General features: G+C 35.7%; 1 protein-coding gene across 4 annotated transcripts; it reads left to right on the top strand.

The window, feature by feature from the left end:
• Positions 1 to 594: 594 nt before the first annotated feature.
• Positions 595 to 12,174, top strand: LOC132271832 (uncharacterized). Of its 4 annotated transcripts, none has more exons than XR_009469846.1 (10): positions 595 to 948; positions 1,044 to 1,177; positions 7,607 to 7,778; positions 7,904 to 8,060; positions 8,137 to 8,340; positions 8,458 to 8,547; positions 8,660 to 8,764; positions 11,368 to 11,680; positions 11,766 to 11,840; positions 11,925 to 12,174. XR_009469846.1 is itself a non-coding variant. In XM_059773328.1 (10 exons), exons 4-8 carry the CDS (start codon positions 8,043 to 8,045, stop codon positions 11,391 to 11,393), a joined length of 495 nt encoding a protein of 164 aa, XP_059629311.1. In that variant the 5' UTR covers positions 604 to 948; positions 1,058 to 1,177; positions 7,607 to 7,778; positions 7,904 to 8,042; the 3' UTR covers positions 11,394 to 11,680; positions 11,766 to 11,840; positions 11,925 to 12,174. The 4 variants fall into 4 exon arrangements, 3 of the variants coding, with proteins under 3 accessions (XP_059629311.1, XP_059629310.1, XP_059629312.1); XM_059773328.1 differs by having other exon boundaries at positions 604 to 948; positions 1,058 to 1,177; positions 11,316 to 11,680; XM_059773327.1 differs by having other exon boundaries at positions 604 to 948; positions 11,316 to 11,680.
• The last annotated feature ends 3,381 nt before the right edge of the window (positions 12,175 to 15,555 follow it).

The following is a 15,555-nucleotide window of genomic DNA, read 5'->3' as shown; positions in this document are numbered from 1 at the left end:
GGTATATGGTCTTTAGTTGCAGCGATACCAGCGCTCTTTGTAGGAGCACTGGTATAGGGTTTTAATTACCAACGCTCGTTTTAGGAGCGCTGGTATAGGGTGTGTAGTACCAGCACTCTTTGTAAGACCGCTGGTACATGGTTTTTATTACTAGTGCTTATTTTAGGAGCGCTGGTATATGGTAGCCCCATCCCACTTTTTCCCTTCCCTTTTTTTTTTTTTTTTTTTTACCTTACCTCCCTTTTTTCCCTCCGTTGATTTGGGCCCTAAACTACGCCGTTTTTGGGGGTAATTGGTGTGTAGTACCAACGCTCTTTGTAGGAGCACTAGTATAGGGTGTGTAGTACCAGTGCTCTTTGTAGGAGCGCTGGTATAGGGTGTGTAGTACCAGCGCTCTTTGTAGGAGCGCTGGTATATGGTTTTAATTACCAGCGCTCGTTTTAGGAGCGCTGGTATATGGTACCCCCCCCCCCCCCCCACCCCACTTTTTCCTTTCCCTCCTTTTTTTTTTACCTTCCCTCCCTTTTTTCCCTCCGTTGATTTGGGCCCTAAACTACGCCGTTTTGGGGGGCAATTAACACAGAATTCCACTTTCCCCATTTCATTCCTAACACCTTCAGCCGCTCTCTCTCCTTCCATCACAGCTTTGTCGCCCTTCCATCACTGGTCTAGCCCTTCCATCACCGATCATCACGTCTCTCTCCTTCCATCACAGCTCTCTCGCCCTTCCATCACCGATCATCACGTCTATCGCCCTTCCATCACTGGTCTCGCCCTTCCTTCCATCACCGATCATCACGTCTCTCTCCCATCACAGCATTCCAAAACTGGTGGCTTGGTTTAGAGAGACAAAGTCATTGCTACTGCACACACAGAGAGAGAAAGAGTCATCGTTGGGGGTTTCCAAAACCTCGTCTACACTAACAGATCGGACGAAAAAAAATTTAGGTTAGTAACTGTTCACCTTCAGATTTTGATTACCTGTGTATTTCTTTTTTTAAAATTTAAATTATGAATTTACCATATTTGTCAACGTGCCCTAGCTTTGTTTGTGCAGAGTCGACAGACGAGACTCTCTTCGCGAAAGCCCTAGCTCCTTACCCCCGAGCACTGGACATCGTGAAAGCCTTGGATAGCTCATTGCCTCCTCCTTACAACTTTCTGAAGTCTAAACAAGGTGTGCTCCTAACTTCCTATGTTTAATTGTTTGAACTTTTTTGTTTTGGACTTTGAAATTTTTCTTTACTTCTTCTTTCCTTGGGCTGTTTTGCCACATTTATCTTCTAGATGCTCCATTTTAACTGGAATTGAGTTTCACAATTTTTTGGATGCCTGCATAAACTTGTCATATTCTATCAGTGTGAGCTTCTTTTTGTGTGAGCCTCTTTTTTTGTGGACAAATGCACTTAAAAATTACCGGGAAAAAATAATAATAATAAATTCTTAATTTTGAATCAATGAGATGTGAGCATAGGACAATTGTGACTCTTATTCTCTGAGAAACTATCAAAATCACTAGTTTTCTTTACATGTCAGAATTGAGGAAGTGCATGTTCATGTGCAGAAGTCCCCAAAACATAGCATGTATAGTTCATAAAACTTACAAAACCATAAGGCTATATTTGAATTGAAAAATGTATTTTAATTTGCACAATTAATTTAAGAAGAAGACATCAAAATCTCACTTGTTCGAGTGTACACAGGGCATGGTCCAACAAGCCCCAAAATGGTTAATGTCCTAATAGCTTAATGTCATCTTAATTTTCCTTGATTTAATTTAGAACACTCCAACTAGCCCCAAATTTGTCTAGCTAATAGGTCATATATAGTCAGCAGAATAAAAACCTATGGGAAAAATATTTGAATGTCTACAAGTTACAGACTCACAGAAGGTGAAAGCCATCTAGAGAGAGTGTTGATTACTATCCTTTAAAAAATCTAAAATTTTCCTTAGATTTTTATTCTTCAACCATTAGAGAAACTACTACCCTGGCACATAATGTCACAAACACTCAGAATGCAAAGTAAAAACTTTATGAAAAATTGCTTAAATTACCTGCAATTATACGTGTTTTAATGGTAGTCAGATTCCAAAAGGCTGTGACGGCTGATGCAGCCACAAACTTCTTGTGAGAGCAAGCCCCCCATGCTTCCAACACCCACCATTTGAAGCACCATTTGAAAAAATAATAATAATATATTATCAGTGAGAAAACAACAAAAGGCATTGTTTTTGCTTAGACAAATCAAGTGAGGGCAATCATTTTCACATTAGCATCCTTACACACTACTCTCAGTCCATGATTGTCTCTCTTAAAAGTGAGAGTGACATCTTTTTTGTATGCAAATGAAAATCTCTCTCCTAAAAATGAGAGTGACATTTTTTTTGTATTGCATACAAGATTCCATGAACAATTTTTACCAGTGCAAAAGCTTTTGTCAAATACAATTTAATCTAAGCATATGAACTGGAAAAAACTGTTACTCATATATCCCACATCGATCTCTTTCCCCATTTTCTTTTCCTTTTTTGGGTAAATTCCCCATACTCTTATTTTTATGTGTTTATATATATATATATATATATATATATATATATATATATATATATATACACACACACACACACACACATATGAGTTCTTTATGTGTGTGTCTACACTTGAGCTTGGATTACTATTATTTTATAATAATAATAATAATAATATAGGCTAGGCTTGGATTGGGCTTTGGTTAAAAATTCAACTTTAAGCCCAACCTGCGTAATAATAAATGAGAGTGACATCATAATTGGGCAATTGATGCCATTGTTAGTCCAGGAAAATAATACAAGTATAGTGTTAGGACCTGGGACACATATTTTAGAACTTAAAGGCATGTTTGGTTCTAAAAAGAATATCTACAAAATATGTGAACAGACCATACTTTTTTAAAAACTAAAAGATATTTGGACGAAAATTGACAATTTTAATTTTTGAAGAAAACTTTAGAAATTTATCACTAAAATTTTGATATTGTCTTTTTAGTTATTGTTATTGGGCAGAAGTGCTTCTGTTAACCAAATACGTGTTTCAGTGTGTTTAATTTTATTGTTAGAAATAAGAATTTTGAAAAAAATAAATAAATAAAATTTGAAAACATTTTTTACAGAATTTTGAGAATAAAAGAGAAAGCTAAATATTGTTGTTCACTGAGATTGATTATGTTTGTCAAAGGACTATAAGATATGCTGCGATATCAATTTGTTCCTATATATACTGTATTTGTGGCATTGTTTTAGTTTATGCTGTTTAGTTAATATATTGTTATTACATATTAATATTCTGATTTTATGCTATCATTAGTAAATACTTTATAACTATTAATATCCAATTTTCATAATAATAATAATAAATTTTGTTGAGGAATTTGTTTTAATGGAGTAGTCATGATTTTTTTTGTACATATTACTTTTTATTCTTTTCAAATACCTTGACTAAATTGTTATCATGTTTACCAATAATATATTTCTTGTCCATATATTTTATTTGGGTTACTTGATGTAATATCATGGATAGAAGTTGGATAACTCAGTCAAGGTACTTCATATTGTAGTTTGATTAGGTTACTTAATCTAATAACTACAATTTAAGAAATTTGATTTTTTATATGCATTACTATGCAAATAGGTTAAGTTCAGCATACTTGCGTGGAGTTGAAGAATTTCTAGATATCTCATTTGAGCGAGTTGGGAAGGATGGGCGTATATATTGTCCTTGTACTGATTGTGGCAATTGTATAAAAAAAACACGTTCTGAGGTGAGAGATAATTTGGTGTGCAATAAGTTTATTCAGTCATACACAACTTGGTTTTATCACGGGGAAGAAGTGCCGTCATCTTCTCGGCAAACTGATGTACACACAACACACGACGATATCAATGCAAACAAAAATGATGATATGCATGGACTCTTACACAAGGGTTTTGGTATTCCAACTGAAGGGAGGGAAGAGACCAACGGAGAAAATGATCAGCACCAAAGGGTGTCAAATGAAGAGTTAGATAAATTTTATAGGCTATTGGAAGATGCAAACCAAGAGTTATATCCTGGGTGTAAAAAATTTTCAAAGTTATCCTATGTAGTGAAGCTATATTTAGTGAAGACTAAATATAATTGGAGTTACAAATCATTCACTGATCTGTTAAAAGTGATAAAAGATGGATTACCAGATGGCGAGACATTACCAAAAACCTTCAATGAAACAAAGAAGATGATTGGTGACCTGGGTCTTAAATATGATAAGATTCATGCATGTCCCTTTGATTGTATGTTGTATTGGAAGGAGCACTCTAATGATGAAATGTGTCATAATTGTGGCAAGTCAATGTGGAAAGTTTTTTATTCAGAAACTGAGGGCAATGCAAGTACATTATTCTCATCAACAAATAAAAAAATTCCTGCTAAAGTTATACGATATTTTCCTTTGAAGCCAAGACTCCAAAGATTGTTCATGTCAAGTAAGACAGCTTCTTCTATGAGATGGCATGCCGAAAAGCGAATCAAGGATGGATTGATGAGACATCCCGCTGACTCCCCAGCATGGGATAGCTTTGATAAAAGATACCCAACTTTTTCTAGTGATCCTCGGAATGTCAGGCTTGCATTAGCAACTAATGGGTTCAACCCATTCAAGACCATGAGTGTTGCACACATTACATGGCCTGTTTTGATACTCATGTATAACTTACCCTCATGGATGTGCATGAAACAGCCTTATTTTATTCTATCAACCTTGATACCTGGCCCTAAGGGACCTGGAAATGATATCGATGTCTATTTGCAGCCTTTGATAGAGGAATTAAAAGAGTTGTGGGTTAATGGGGTGGAAACTTATGATGCTTCGGGAAATGAGATGTTCCATATGCATGCAGCATTGTTTTGGACTCTTTCTGACTTTCCTGGTTATGCAATGGTATCCGGTTGGAGTACAAAAAGGTATTTAGCTTGTCCTACTTATAACAAAGACACTTGCTCTCATTTCTTAGATCATAGCAAGAAAATATGTTATGATGGGCATCGTTATTTTCTTGAAAAAGATCATAAATATAGGCATTGTAAATCAGCATTTGACGGCACTAAAGAGGTAAGGTGTGCACCACCTATGTTATTTGGACCACAATTGTTACATGAATTAATGGGCCTTAAATTTCCACCATTTGGAAAGAGTGTGCATACAATGAATGAAGCTCGGAAGCGTGAAGATCGGACGCGTCCGCCACACAATTGGAGAAAGAAGAGTATATTCTTTCAATTACCATATTGGAAGTATAATCTTCTGCGTCACAATCTAGATGTGATGCATATTAAAAAAAATATATGTGACAATATACTTCACACATTGATGAATGATCAGAAAGGGAAGGATGGATTAAAAGAAAGACTTGACCTACAGGATATGGGAGTAAGGCCTTCACTTCACCCACAAGAACGTGGTTCAAACAAATTTTATTTGCCTCCTGTAAGTTTCACGGTATCTTCACTTGAAAAGAGCACATTATGTCGAGTGTTGAAAAATGTTAAAGTTCCAGATGGGTATGCATCTAACATTTCACATTGTGTGAAATTTATATCTTGATGCAACAACTTCTAGCCATAGCCATTCGTAGGATATTGCCTAAGAATGTTTGTTCTGTACTTGTCGAGCTCAGTAACTTTTATCGAGAGCTGTGTTCAAAGACTCTTTGGCCTGAAGACTTGGATAAATTAGAACACCGGATTGTTTTAATACTATGTCCGTTAGAAATGATATTCCCACCTGCCTTCTTTACCATAATGGTACATTTATTTGTTCACTTGGCTCACGAAGCAAGGATTGCAGGACCAGTGCAATACCGTTAGATGTATCCAATTGAGAGGTCAAGATTTTTAATGAATTTTCATTTATAGTTTGTTTATTTTTTAATAATTATGATATTATTAAATTTCATTCTTTATATTTAGGTACCTTATGACTTTGAAAAATTACATGCGAAATAGAAGTCATCCTGAGGGTTCAATAGCAGAAGGTTATTTAGCGGAAGAATGCTTGACTTTTTGTTCACGTTATCTGACAAATATTGAGACGAGATTCGATAGGCCCCAAAGGAATTCCAATAATGTGCTTAATGGAGAGGAAGTGAATGATTTGGGTGCACAAGGCCGTGCCTTGGGAAAGTAAGAGTTCATTAATTTAGATAAGATGACTTTGGTGCAAGCTCATCGGTATGTTTTATTCAATTATCATGGAGCAGAACCATTCATTGAGTAAGATTAAGTTCCCCAATATATTACATGATTATATTCGTGTCAAACTTCATTTAGTTTAATAGGCAATATGTTTAACATTATATTTTCACAATGCAGAAAACATAAGAGATTTCTTAAGATGAGGCAGCGCTATTAAAAACCAAGACAATTAGAGAAGATGTCTCATGATTTATTTCACAAATGGTTTGATGAATGTGTAAGTATTTGACTTTTGTGTTGTTGGTGTATTATAGGTTTAAGAAAAATTACCTTCTTATATAAGTTATATCCTTATGAATACAGTTGCGAGATAGTGAGGATCCAATTCCTAATGAGCTAAGGTGGCTAGCACAAGGTCCAAACCATGTCGCTAAACGGTTCAAGAAGTTTGTGATCAATGGTTTGAAGTTTCATGTTAGAGATGTTGAGAGACGGAGAAAGACTCAGAACAGTGGAGTTGTCATAAAGGCAGTGACATCTAGTTATGTAAGAGCCACAGATTAAAATCCCGTCACAGGAGATATTCAGTACTATGGTGTGCTGACTGATATCATTGAGTTAAATTACAATGTAAATAGGAAGGTGGTATTGTTTAAGTGTGATTGGTTTGATGTCTTGTCCAAGGGTAGAGGAATAAAGGAGGATGATTTTCGATTTAAGCTTCTTAATTCGTCACGATCGTTGGGAACAGATGAGCCTTTCATTCTAGCATCTCAAGCTGAACAAGTATTCTATGTTGATGATCCCATTGACAATGAGTGGAAAGTGGTTATTGGCACAAAACCGCGAGACCTTTATGATATGCCAAAGCATGATATTGAATCTTATCAAGTTCAATAGCCATTTCATGCACAACATGTGGATAACGACTTAGATGTACCTGATGATAGCACGTTTTGGACAAGAGCTGATTTGCTTGGAACAACTATAAAAGAAGATGATGATGTTGATGATGACCTTGATGAAGATGAGATTTAGGATGATTCCATATCTACTACTCAATGGATGTGAAACGTCTTTTTTGGATGTCAAATGTCTTTTTTGGATATTAAAAGCTCTAATTCACTATATATATATATATATATATATATATATATATATATGCAAGTTTGACAATAATATTGCAGTATCATATTTTGTAGCATGCATATGTACGCTTCCCATGAAAACTTATTTAGTTTTTTTGTGTGCTTATATATTTTTAATATGTTTTGATCTATTCTTGGCACATTATTTTTTATTTCTTTTTATTGATTTTTCTTGGATTGTGCACAGCCTTTTTTAAACAATTTGATTGCATTCTCTTAAATGAATTCTCACTTTTTTGTTTTCTTTTCTAGGAAGGATAAATAATAAGCTGACAATGAAACGAACGGTTAATGACGTGGAAAAAGTGAGTGAACAAAATACTGAAGCTTCAACTTCAAAATCATCCCAACCACCGTCGAAGAAGAGACGGGACCCGACACGATGCAAGAATGTCGTAAACGCGACAACCTTATTACCATTAAGGTACATATATATAGAGATCATCTTATATAGTTTACATAATTAGACTATATTCAATATGAAGGAGAAAAAAGGATTTCTATCTTTATTTTTGTACTAAACATCTACAATTGTTAATATTTGTTTAGGGTTAATAAGTTTGGACAGCCGATCGGCCCTGGAAGTGGTACATATACTAATTATTTGGGAACACTTGCCCGGAAAGCTAATTTAGCTCCTTTGTGCTACAAAACTTGGTGGGAGATGCCTAAATAGCTGAAGGAGGATATGTGGAACGTTGTAAAGGTAAAACCCTTCAATGATATTAAAATAATTTTTATGGAAAAATTGGATTAACATGCAGCAATTATCACATTTTCAGGAAAAGTATGATGTGGGAATCATGTCAAAACATTGGACAATATCCTCCATCGGAAAAAAATGGAGGGGGTACAAGTGTGAATTAAAAAGTGAATATTACTCGATTAAGGATACAGATGCAAAAAGATTGGCAAACCCACCACCTGATGTTGAAAAGGAGCATTGGGAATTTTTGGTTAGGCATTGGGGTACACCTATGGCGAAGGTAATCCTCCATCCACCAATTTTGTTTAAAGTCAATGAATTGAATTTATAATTTACCTGGTTTCAGTCATATTTTAGGTGGAATGTTAGAACGTTTACTTTTTCTCACTTTTTGTAGGAGGTCAGTAAAAAAAACGAAGAACGTCGTGGGAAGCAGACAATGATGCATACTACAGGGACAAAAAGCTTTGCACGTGTTTCTGCCGAGGTTAGTTGAAGTTTTTGCAATATAAATTATTTCAGTTCTTATATCGTTGAATGATTATAAATGTTAATGGTAAATAATAATATATATCACAATGTCTATGTTTCTTTTATAGATTGAGGAAGACGAAGGTATTCAGCTTTCTCGTGCAGATTTATTCATTCGCACACATGTAAATAAGGATGGCAAAGCTACTGATGCTGCTGCTTCGGAGATGATTGTAAGTTTTCACGCTTCCATTTGCAAAAAGGGGGTCACGTGCCTTGAAGTGGCCAATTTTTAAACTCTTTGCGGTGTATTAGGGGGTCACATGCCTTGAAGTGACCAATTTTTAAGTCATCGGCCCGTGTGGAGGCATTTTAATTTCATTGTTTATCATCGGCCCGTGTGGAGATAATTTACTTTCTTGTATTTGTTGAAAAGCATAGGAGTATGCGATCATTGTATATGGAGGCTTCTTGTTGATTGATTTGTGTTGTGGAGAAGTATTTGCTATTTGTTGTTTATGTCAATGTGTCAATCATATTCTCCCCAACATGTATTTAATTTCTATTAACACTTGTACTCTATTTGTTCTCTCATCTTTTCTCTGTTTCTAAGTTTTATTGCTTCATCCTTGTTCTACACCTAGTAATTCTTGGGAAATTATGGACACAATCTACCCAGAATTTTGATCTCACATAAAAATGATCACATCTCATATTTTACTTAGTTACACTAACACACAAACTGTATAAGTTTTAGGTCTTATAGTCACAGATAAGGAGTAAAAAATAGAGAAAAAAAAAAAAAAAAAAAAAAAAAAAAAAAAAACCAATATACTTGATACTTATTGACAATATATAGTGTACAACTCATGGTATCATCTCTTTCTTGCTTCAAACTGGAAAGATAGTTCAGCTGATAATATCAACTTTTCATCAATGAAATGATATTAAAATTTTCCGCATATGTTGCACCTCTCTTTTCACAAAAATTGTTGGTTAGGGACATAGGGTTAAACATACTCCATTTCTATATCCTGAGATTGACTGTATGGTGAAAAAAAAAACATGGGAACAAAATTTGTCAACTTACAAAACAAAAATTGTTCAATAAAAAAACTGTGAGCAGAAACTATTTTCCCGGTGATCATAAAAAATATCCCTCTAGACTAGCCAGTCCAATTGCACTTGAAAGATTGGTCTCTGCAGGAGGTTTAGGCTGTTGTAAGGCCAAAAATGCATTGATAGTGCAATCTCATCGACAAGAATACCAAGCTTCAGACTTTTACCACAAATGCCATCAACTTTGCTACTCTAGATATATGTAATCAGAAACGGCAAATAACCAACAAGAGATAAAGGAAGAGGCATGCTAGACCTCCCCACAGTATTAAAGAAATACTCACATCAAAGCATGGTTATTGTATAGTTCATTTTGTGTATATTTTGTGCATTCATGAGTTTGCACCCCTACTGACTTTTGTATGTAAAAGGGAAGTATATTAGAAACTGTTTTGAGATACATGCACATAGACTAGCCTGTACCAGCTACTATGAAACCTCTAATATTCCATTTCCCTTCTAATCCACTTCTTCTATCCCAATTTTAAGTGGGCCTTTAAACTGCAAAAATGGATTTTAATTGGAGCACAAGACCATTCTAGTAAGCCAGACATATTTAAGTGCATGACAATGTATTCATGAAGAGTAAAAAAGCAATTAACTCAGGTTAAATGGTGGGACCCCACCTCCATTTCTCCTAAAAGGGGGAAGAAAGTTTTATTAAAGAAAAAACCCACACGCGATATGAATATGCCGATTGGTCAAATTGTATCTCTACCTCCCTCCCTCCCTTCCTCCCTTCTCTCTCTCTCTATCAAGCGCACACACACTTATAGAACTCATGCTTGCTTTCCAAAAATAATAGCTAAAAGGGTAATTTCAGCTATTTAAATTGGGTCAAATAATCCAACATGCCTGGTTGCCACCAAATTTTCTACAGGGAGGTAACTAACTGTAACTAAATCCAGCAATAGTGCGCCCGCTTCAAACAACCTGGAAATCACTGAAATCAACAAAATGAGGGTATGTGTGCATCTCTAGTTGGATTACTTGACCCTTTAACATCAAATCATTCCCGGCCATATGAAAGTGCAAAAATTAAAATCTTCAGCCTTCATGTTAATAAATGCAATGAAGATATCTTTATTTTTTTGGTTGATAAGAAACATTACTTTCAACTTATTCTGTTCTCATATGATAGCTCATGACATTTTTAGCTAATCCTTGAACTTCTCTCAGATGCAAAAATGTTTCTCATATAGCATATCACAGAAAAAGGAAGGATCAAATGATTTTGTTGAACAATTTTTATAAACTTAAACTCTATAATTCATCTATAGGAATTCTAAACATTAAAGCTCACCATCCTTTCTCATCTCAGGGAGAAATCTTGAAGCATGTTTTTCTACGATTTTAATATATCCATCAACGTCATGATCATGAACATTAAACAAGACAATTGAGCCATACTGAAAAACTACCATGTCACAGCAATCACTTCCACTTAAACTGGAACCCGAACCCTAAGACAAAAATAATAATATCAATAATAATAACAAAGATTTAAGAAAAACATTCAGTTTGATGAATCATGCCCATTAAATTTAGAAATTTCTGGATTGCATGTATCATGTACAAAATTGGAATTTGGATTTGATAAAAGTCGCATAAAAGCACAGTATCAAAAATGCATTGATAGTGAGGATTCAAACTTTTTTTTGGCAGGAAAACATAAAAGTACTTCAAAAAAAAGTTACTCTAACTCGCCTATTGGCAGTTCCAATGATTTGTTCTCCATTGTGAGGGGAGAAGAGAGAACTGGTCGTGTGCGGATGCTTGGCTTCGGGCCTACACCAAGCGATGTTTGGCGGCCCTCTCCTAGTAAAGCTGAACTGATTAATAATGCGAAAAAATCTGATGAGGAGGCACGTGCTGCACGCGTAGAATTGCAGGAGACCATATCAAAAATGCAAGCCGACCATGACAACAATTTGGAAAATTTACGAGCCAACTATGATGACAAGTTGGAAAATTTACAACAACAGGTGGCTATGCTAATGCAAATGCAACAACAAAATTGTAGTGGATAGGTATATTTATTATTAGTTTTATTCTTTACTAAATATATGTTTACTTTTGCCAAGATTTCATGTATTTTGTTTTCTTATTTTGAAGGGTTCTGATTCGTTAAATGCTCCTCCTAGAGTATCCCTAAATTCATTATCTAGTCGTGATGCCAATTTAGTTAAGGTTTTGAACTTTTAATTTCTCTTATATATATGTTAAATTTTCATTTATTATAATGTGTGCGTAATGAATTTATAAAAAATGTAGGGTAATTCAAATCAAATAGGCAAGAAGACTTGTTGAAGTTGAAGTTGAAGTTGAAGATGGGGTCGTGGCTATGTTTGCTGAATTTCCTTCGCCTTGGATGGGTTCTTTTTGAAAAACTTGTACTACTTTTGTCAAAAATTGTTAATTCTTTTTGTCTGACATTTAGTAGCTTTATTTAGACAATTTGGATGGTATATTAGCAGGTTAACTTGTGGTTGTATTAGTATACATTTTTGCTTTTTGGTTGACATTTACCAGAGTTAACTTGTGGTTGTATTAGTAGCCAATTTTGACGGTAATTTTCATATTGGCAGGGTTAACTTAAAAACAATTTGGATCAATGTTTACTGTTGGTAGTTCTATTGATATGTTTTTTCCAAAAAAAAAAAAAAAAAAAAAAAAAAAAAGCCCCTTACCAGCGCTCTTTTAAGAAGCGCTGGTATAGGGAGGGGAGGAAAAAAACTTAAAATTACCCTTTACCAGCGCTTTACAAAAAAGCACTGGTAAATACACTCTACCAGCACTTTTCTAGAAAGCGCTGGTAAATACTCTATCCCAGCGCTTTTCCAGAAAGCGCGGGTAAATACTATATCCCAGCGCTGTCTGGACAAGCGCTGGTAAAAGGACTTTACCAGCGCTTCTGCAAAAGCGCTGGTAAAGGCCTACCGACACTAGATTTGCCAGCGTTTTTGAAAAAGCGTTGGTAAAGCGCTGGTAATTGAATTACCAGCGCTTTTTAAGACTTTTACCAGCGCTTTTGAGCGCTGGTAAAAGCCAAAACTGTTGTAGTGTTTATTAGGTAGGATGCTGTATTGACCGCTTCTGCCCAAAACTATTTGGGTAGACCCAAATGTATGTGCATGCTTCTGGCTCTTCTTGTCAATGTTCGGTTCATCTGTTCTGCAACCCCATTCTGTTGTGGGGTTCCTTGCACAGTCCTCTCTAATCTGATCCCATTATCAAAACAAAACTTCTTGAACCCAGTGTCTTCATACTCACCACCATTGTCTGATCTCAATCTCTTGATCTTCAAACCTATCTCATTCTCCACCATAGCCTTCCACTTCTTGAACACATCAAATACCTCAGATTTGTGCTTCATAAAATAAACCCATACCTTCCTTGTGTGATCATCAATGAAAGTCACGAAGTAGGATTTTCCACCAATGGATGAGACAGTGGTTAGCCCCCAAACGTTTGTTTGAACTAGCTCAAGTTTCTCCTTTCTGAGATCTCTGCCACTCTTCTTGAAACTGACCCTCTTCTGCTTGCCCATCACGCAACTCTCACAGAAGTCAATATCAATTGCCCGTATGCCTGGTACTTTCCCCTTTGAGTGCATAATCTTGAGCCCCATTTCACTCATGTGACCTAGTCTTTGGTGCCAAAGGTTGTGATTTTCTTTGTTTTCTGCAACTGCTATAGACACACAAGCACTGGTAGTTGTGTAGAGAGTGCCAGATTTCTTACCACGTGCAATGGTTATAGCCCCTCTGGAAACTTTCCACGAGTCTCCATTGAAGCTTGTAACAAAACCTTCATCTAACAATTATCCCATTGAAATCGGATTCTTCCTCAAGTCAGGGATGTGTCTTACATCCTTTAACTTCCAAGCTGACCCATTCAACTTGATTTGTACTTCACCCTTGCCAACGATGTTGCAAGGCTGATCATCACCAAGATACACCTTACCAAGGTTACTCCGTTCATAGCTATTAAATAGTTCTTTGTTTGAGGTGCCATAAAACGATGCGCCAGAATCTAAAACCCATGACTCCGCCTTGCTCTCCAAAGAGCATATCAATGCATCATCTGATTCTTCTGAGACAAAGTTTGCTTCAGTTTTTCTTTTGGTTCCCTTCTTTGGAAGTTTGCAATTAACACGGTAATGTCCCTTCTTTCCATAATTCCAACACTTAACGTCACTGAGTTCTTTGGAATTCCTGAAATTTTAAGACTGTGTCATTCCATTCCTTGACTTGGATCTGCCTCTGTTTCTATTACTGTTGCCCTTCTTCTTGTTTGAACCCTTACCTCTACTTTCAACATTCAACGCCGAACCACTGGTGGAAACCCCTGTTGTTTGCTTTCTAATTTCTTCAGTCAAAATCATGCTCACAACTTCATCAAACTTCAACTTAATCTTCCCTGCAGAGCTACTGATCGCTGTAACTATGCCACTCCAACTCTCGGGTAATTACCCTAAAATTAGCAGTGCTCGGACCTCGTCTTTGAAGTCGATATCAACAGACTCTAATTGCCCAACTATCTCGTTGAACGCATTTAGATATTCGTTGAACTTACCACCTTCGACCATCTTCATGTTGAACAACTTCTTAATCAAGTGCACCTTGTTCGCTGCAGAAGGCTGTTCATACATACTAGAAAGGGCTGCCATGAGAGACATCGTTGTCTTCTCGTTCTTGATATAGAAGGCGACTGATTTTGACAATGTCAATCTGACAGTGGCAAAAGCCTTCCTATCAAGTAATTCCCATTCTGCATCATTTGTATCCTCTGGCTTCTCTCCCAAAGGTTGATACAGATTTTCCTGAAACAAGAGGTCTTCTATTTGCATCTTCCAGAAACCGAAGTTTGTGCCATCGAACTTCTCGATCATAGATGTGGATGTCTTATCTTCTGATGCCATTACTCCCACTCGATCTGACAGATCTGATAGAAAGACTTTCAAAATTTCGTCAAACACCTTCTGTGCCCAAGGTTCTCAACCAAAGGCTCTGATACCAGTTGTTAGAGTTACACTACACAATCAACCGGATTTGATACCAGTTGTTGTGGCGGAAACGCAAAATAAATAATACTGTTCAAGAAATAAACAAGCAATCACGAAGAATAAAAAAAAAAATCACAAACAAGAACACAATATATACATGATTCACCCAAATCTTAGGGCTACGTCCATGGAGCACACTGAACAAAATCACTATGAAAAAGATGAAGAATTATAAGGAGAATTCTCTCTCAATCTCTCTCAATCTCTCTCAATTGCTCTCTCTTGTATTGGCACACTTTTATCTCTAACTTTCACCCCTATTTATAAAGTCCCAAACTTGTCCTACAAGAACTTGCCTTTTGTAGAATCCAAAACCAATAAGGAAATTAAATCAAATCAGGAAACTGAATTTTCCTTAAACCAATAAGGAAGTCAAATCAGATTAGGAAACTAAATTTTCCCTAACAGATTAAGAAACTAAATTTTTTCTAAAATTCAATACTCTTGAAATTTCATATAATTAAATCTTACTAAAAATCTTCTACCTAATTAGACTCCACAAAACCACAACAGGAGAGTCGAGCGAGTGGAAGATCAAATGAAGTACCAATAATTCATTTAAATTATACTCTGATTTCCCTTTTAAGGTGTATGCTAATTGCGCCAGCTAAGAAGAACAAGCTTTTGATCCGACAAATTTTAAATTTTTTTTATATATATTTAAATGTTTGATTTGTTCAAACTACAGTGAAATGTTTGTGACTTTAAAGTAGCTAGCATGGTCATACTGTTAGTAAAACACACAATGAAAGAAGGTGGTACTTTATACATAATATTTTTTGTAAAATAAAATAATAATTAATATAAAAACACAAGAACAAGAAAAATACATATGAA

The sequence above is a fragment of the Cornus florida genome, unplaced genomic scaffold, assembly GCF_030987335.1.
Source record: "Cornus florida cultivar Cherokee Brave unplaced genomic scaffold, ASM3098733v1 CherokeeBrave_3.0.0_Hap2_Chr08, whole genome shotgun sequence".
NCBI lineage: Eukaryota > Viridiplantae > Streptophyta > Magnoliopsida > Cornales > Cornaceae > Cornus > Cornus florida.
The sequence above is the reverse complement of the archived record's forward strand: the minus strand, read 5'-3'. Positions and strand labels throughout refer to the sequence as shown.

What these genes read in the sequence shown, in the direction of transcription:
- LOC132271832 (XM_059773328.1), top strand. An exon ending in GGGGTACACCTATGGCGAAG is followed by an intron (nt 8,341 to 8,457) that starts GTAATCCTCCAT and finishes CACTTTTTGTAG; the next exon opens with GAGGTCAGTAAAAAAAACGA. An exon ending in TTGCACGTGTTTCTGCCGAG is followed by an intron (nt 8,548 to 8,659) that starts GTTAGTTGAAGT and finishes TTTCTTTTATAG; the next exon opens with ATTGAGGAAGACGAAGGTAT.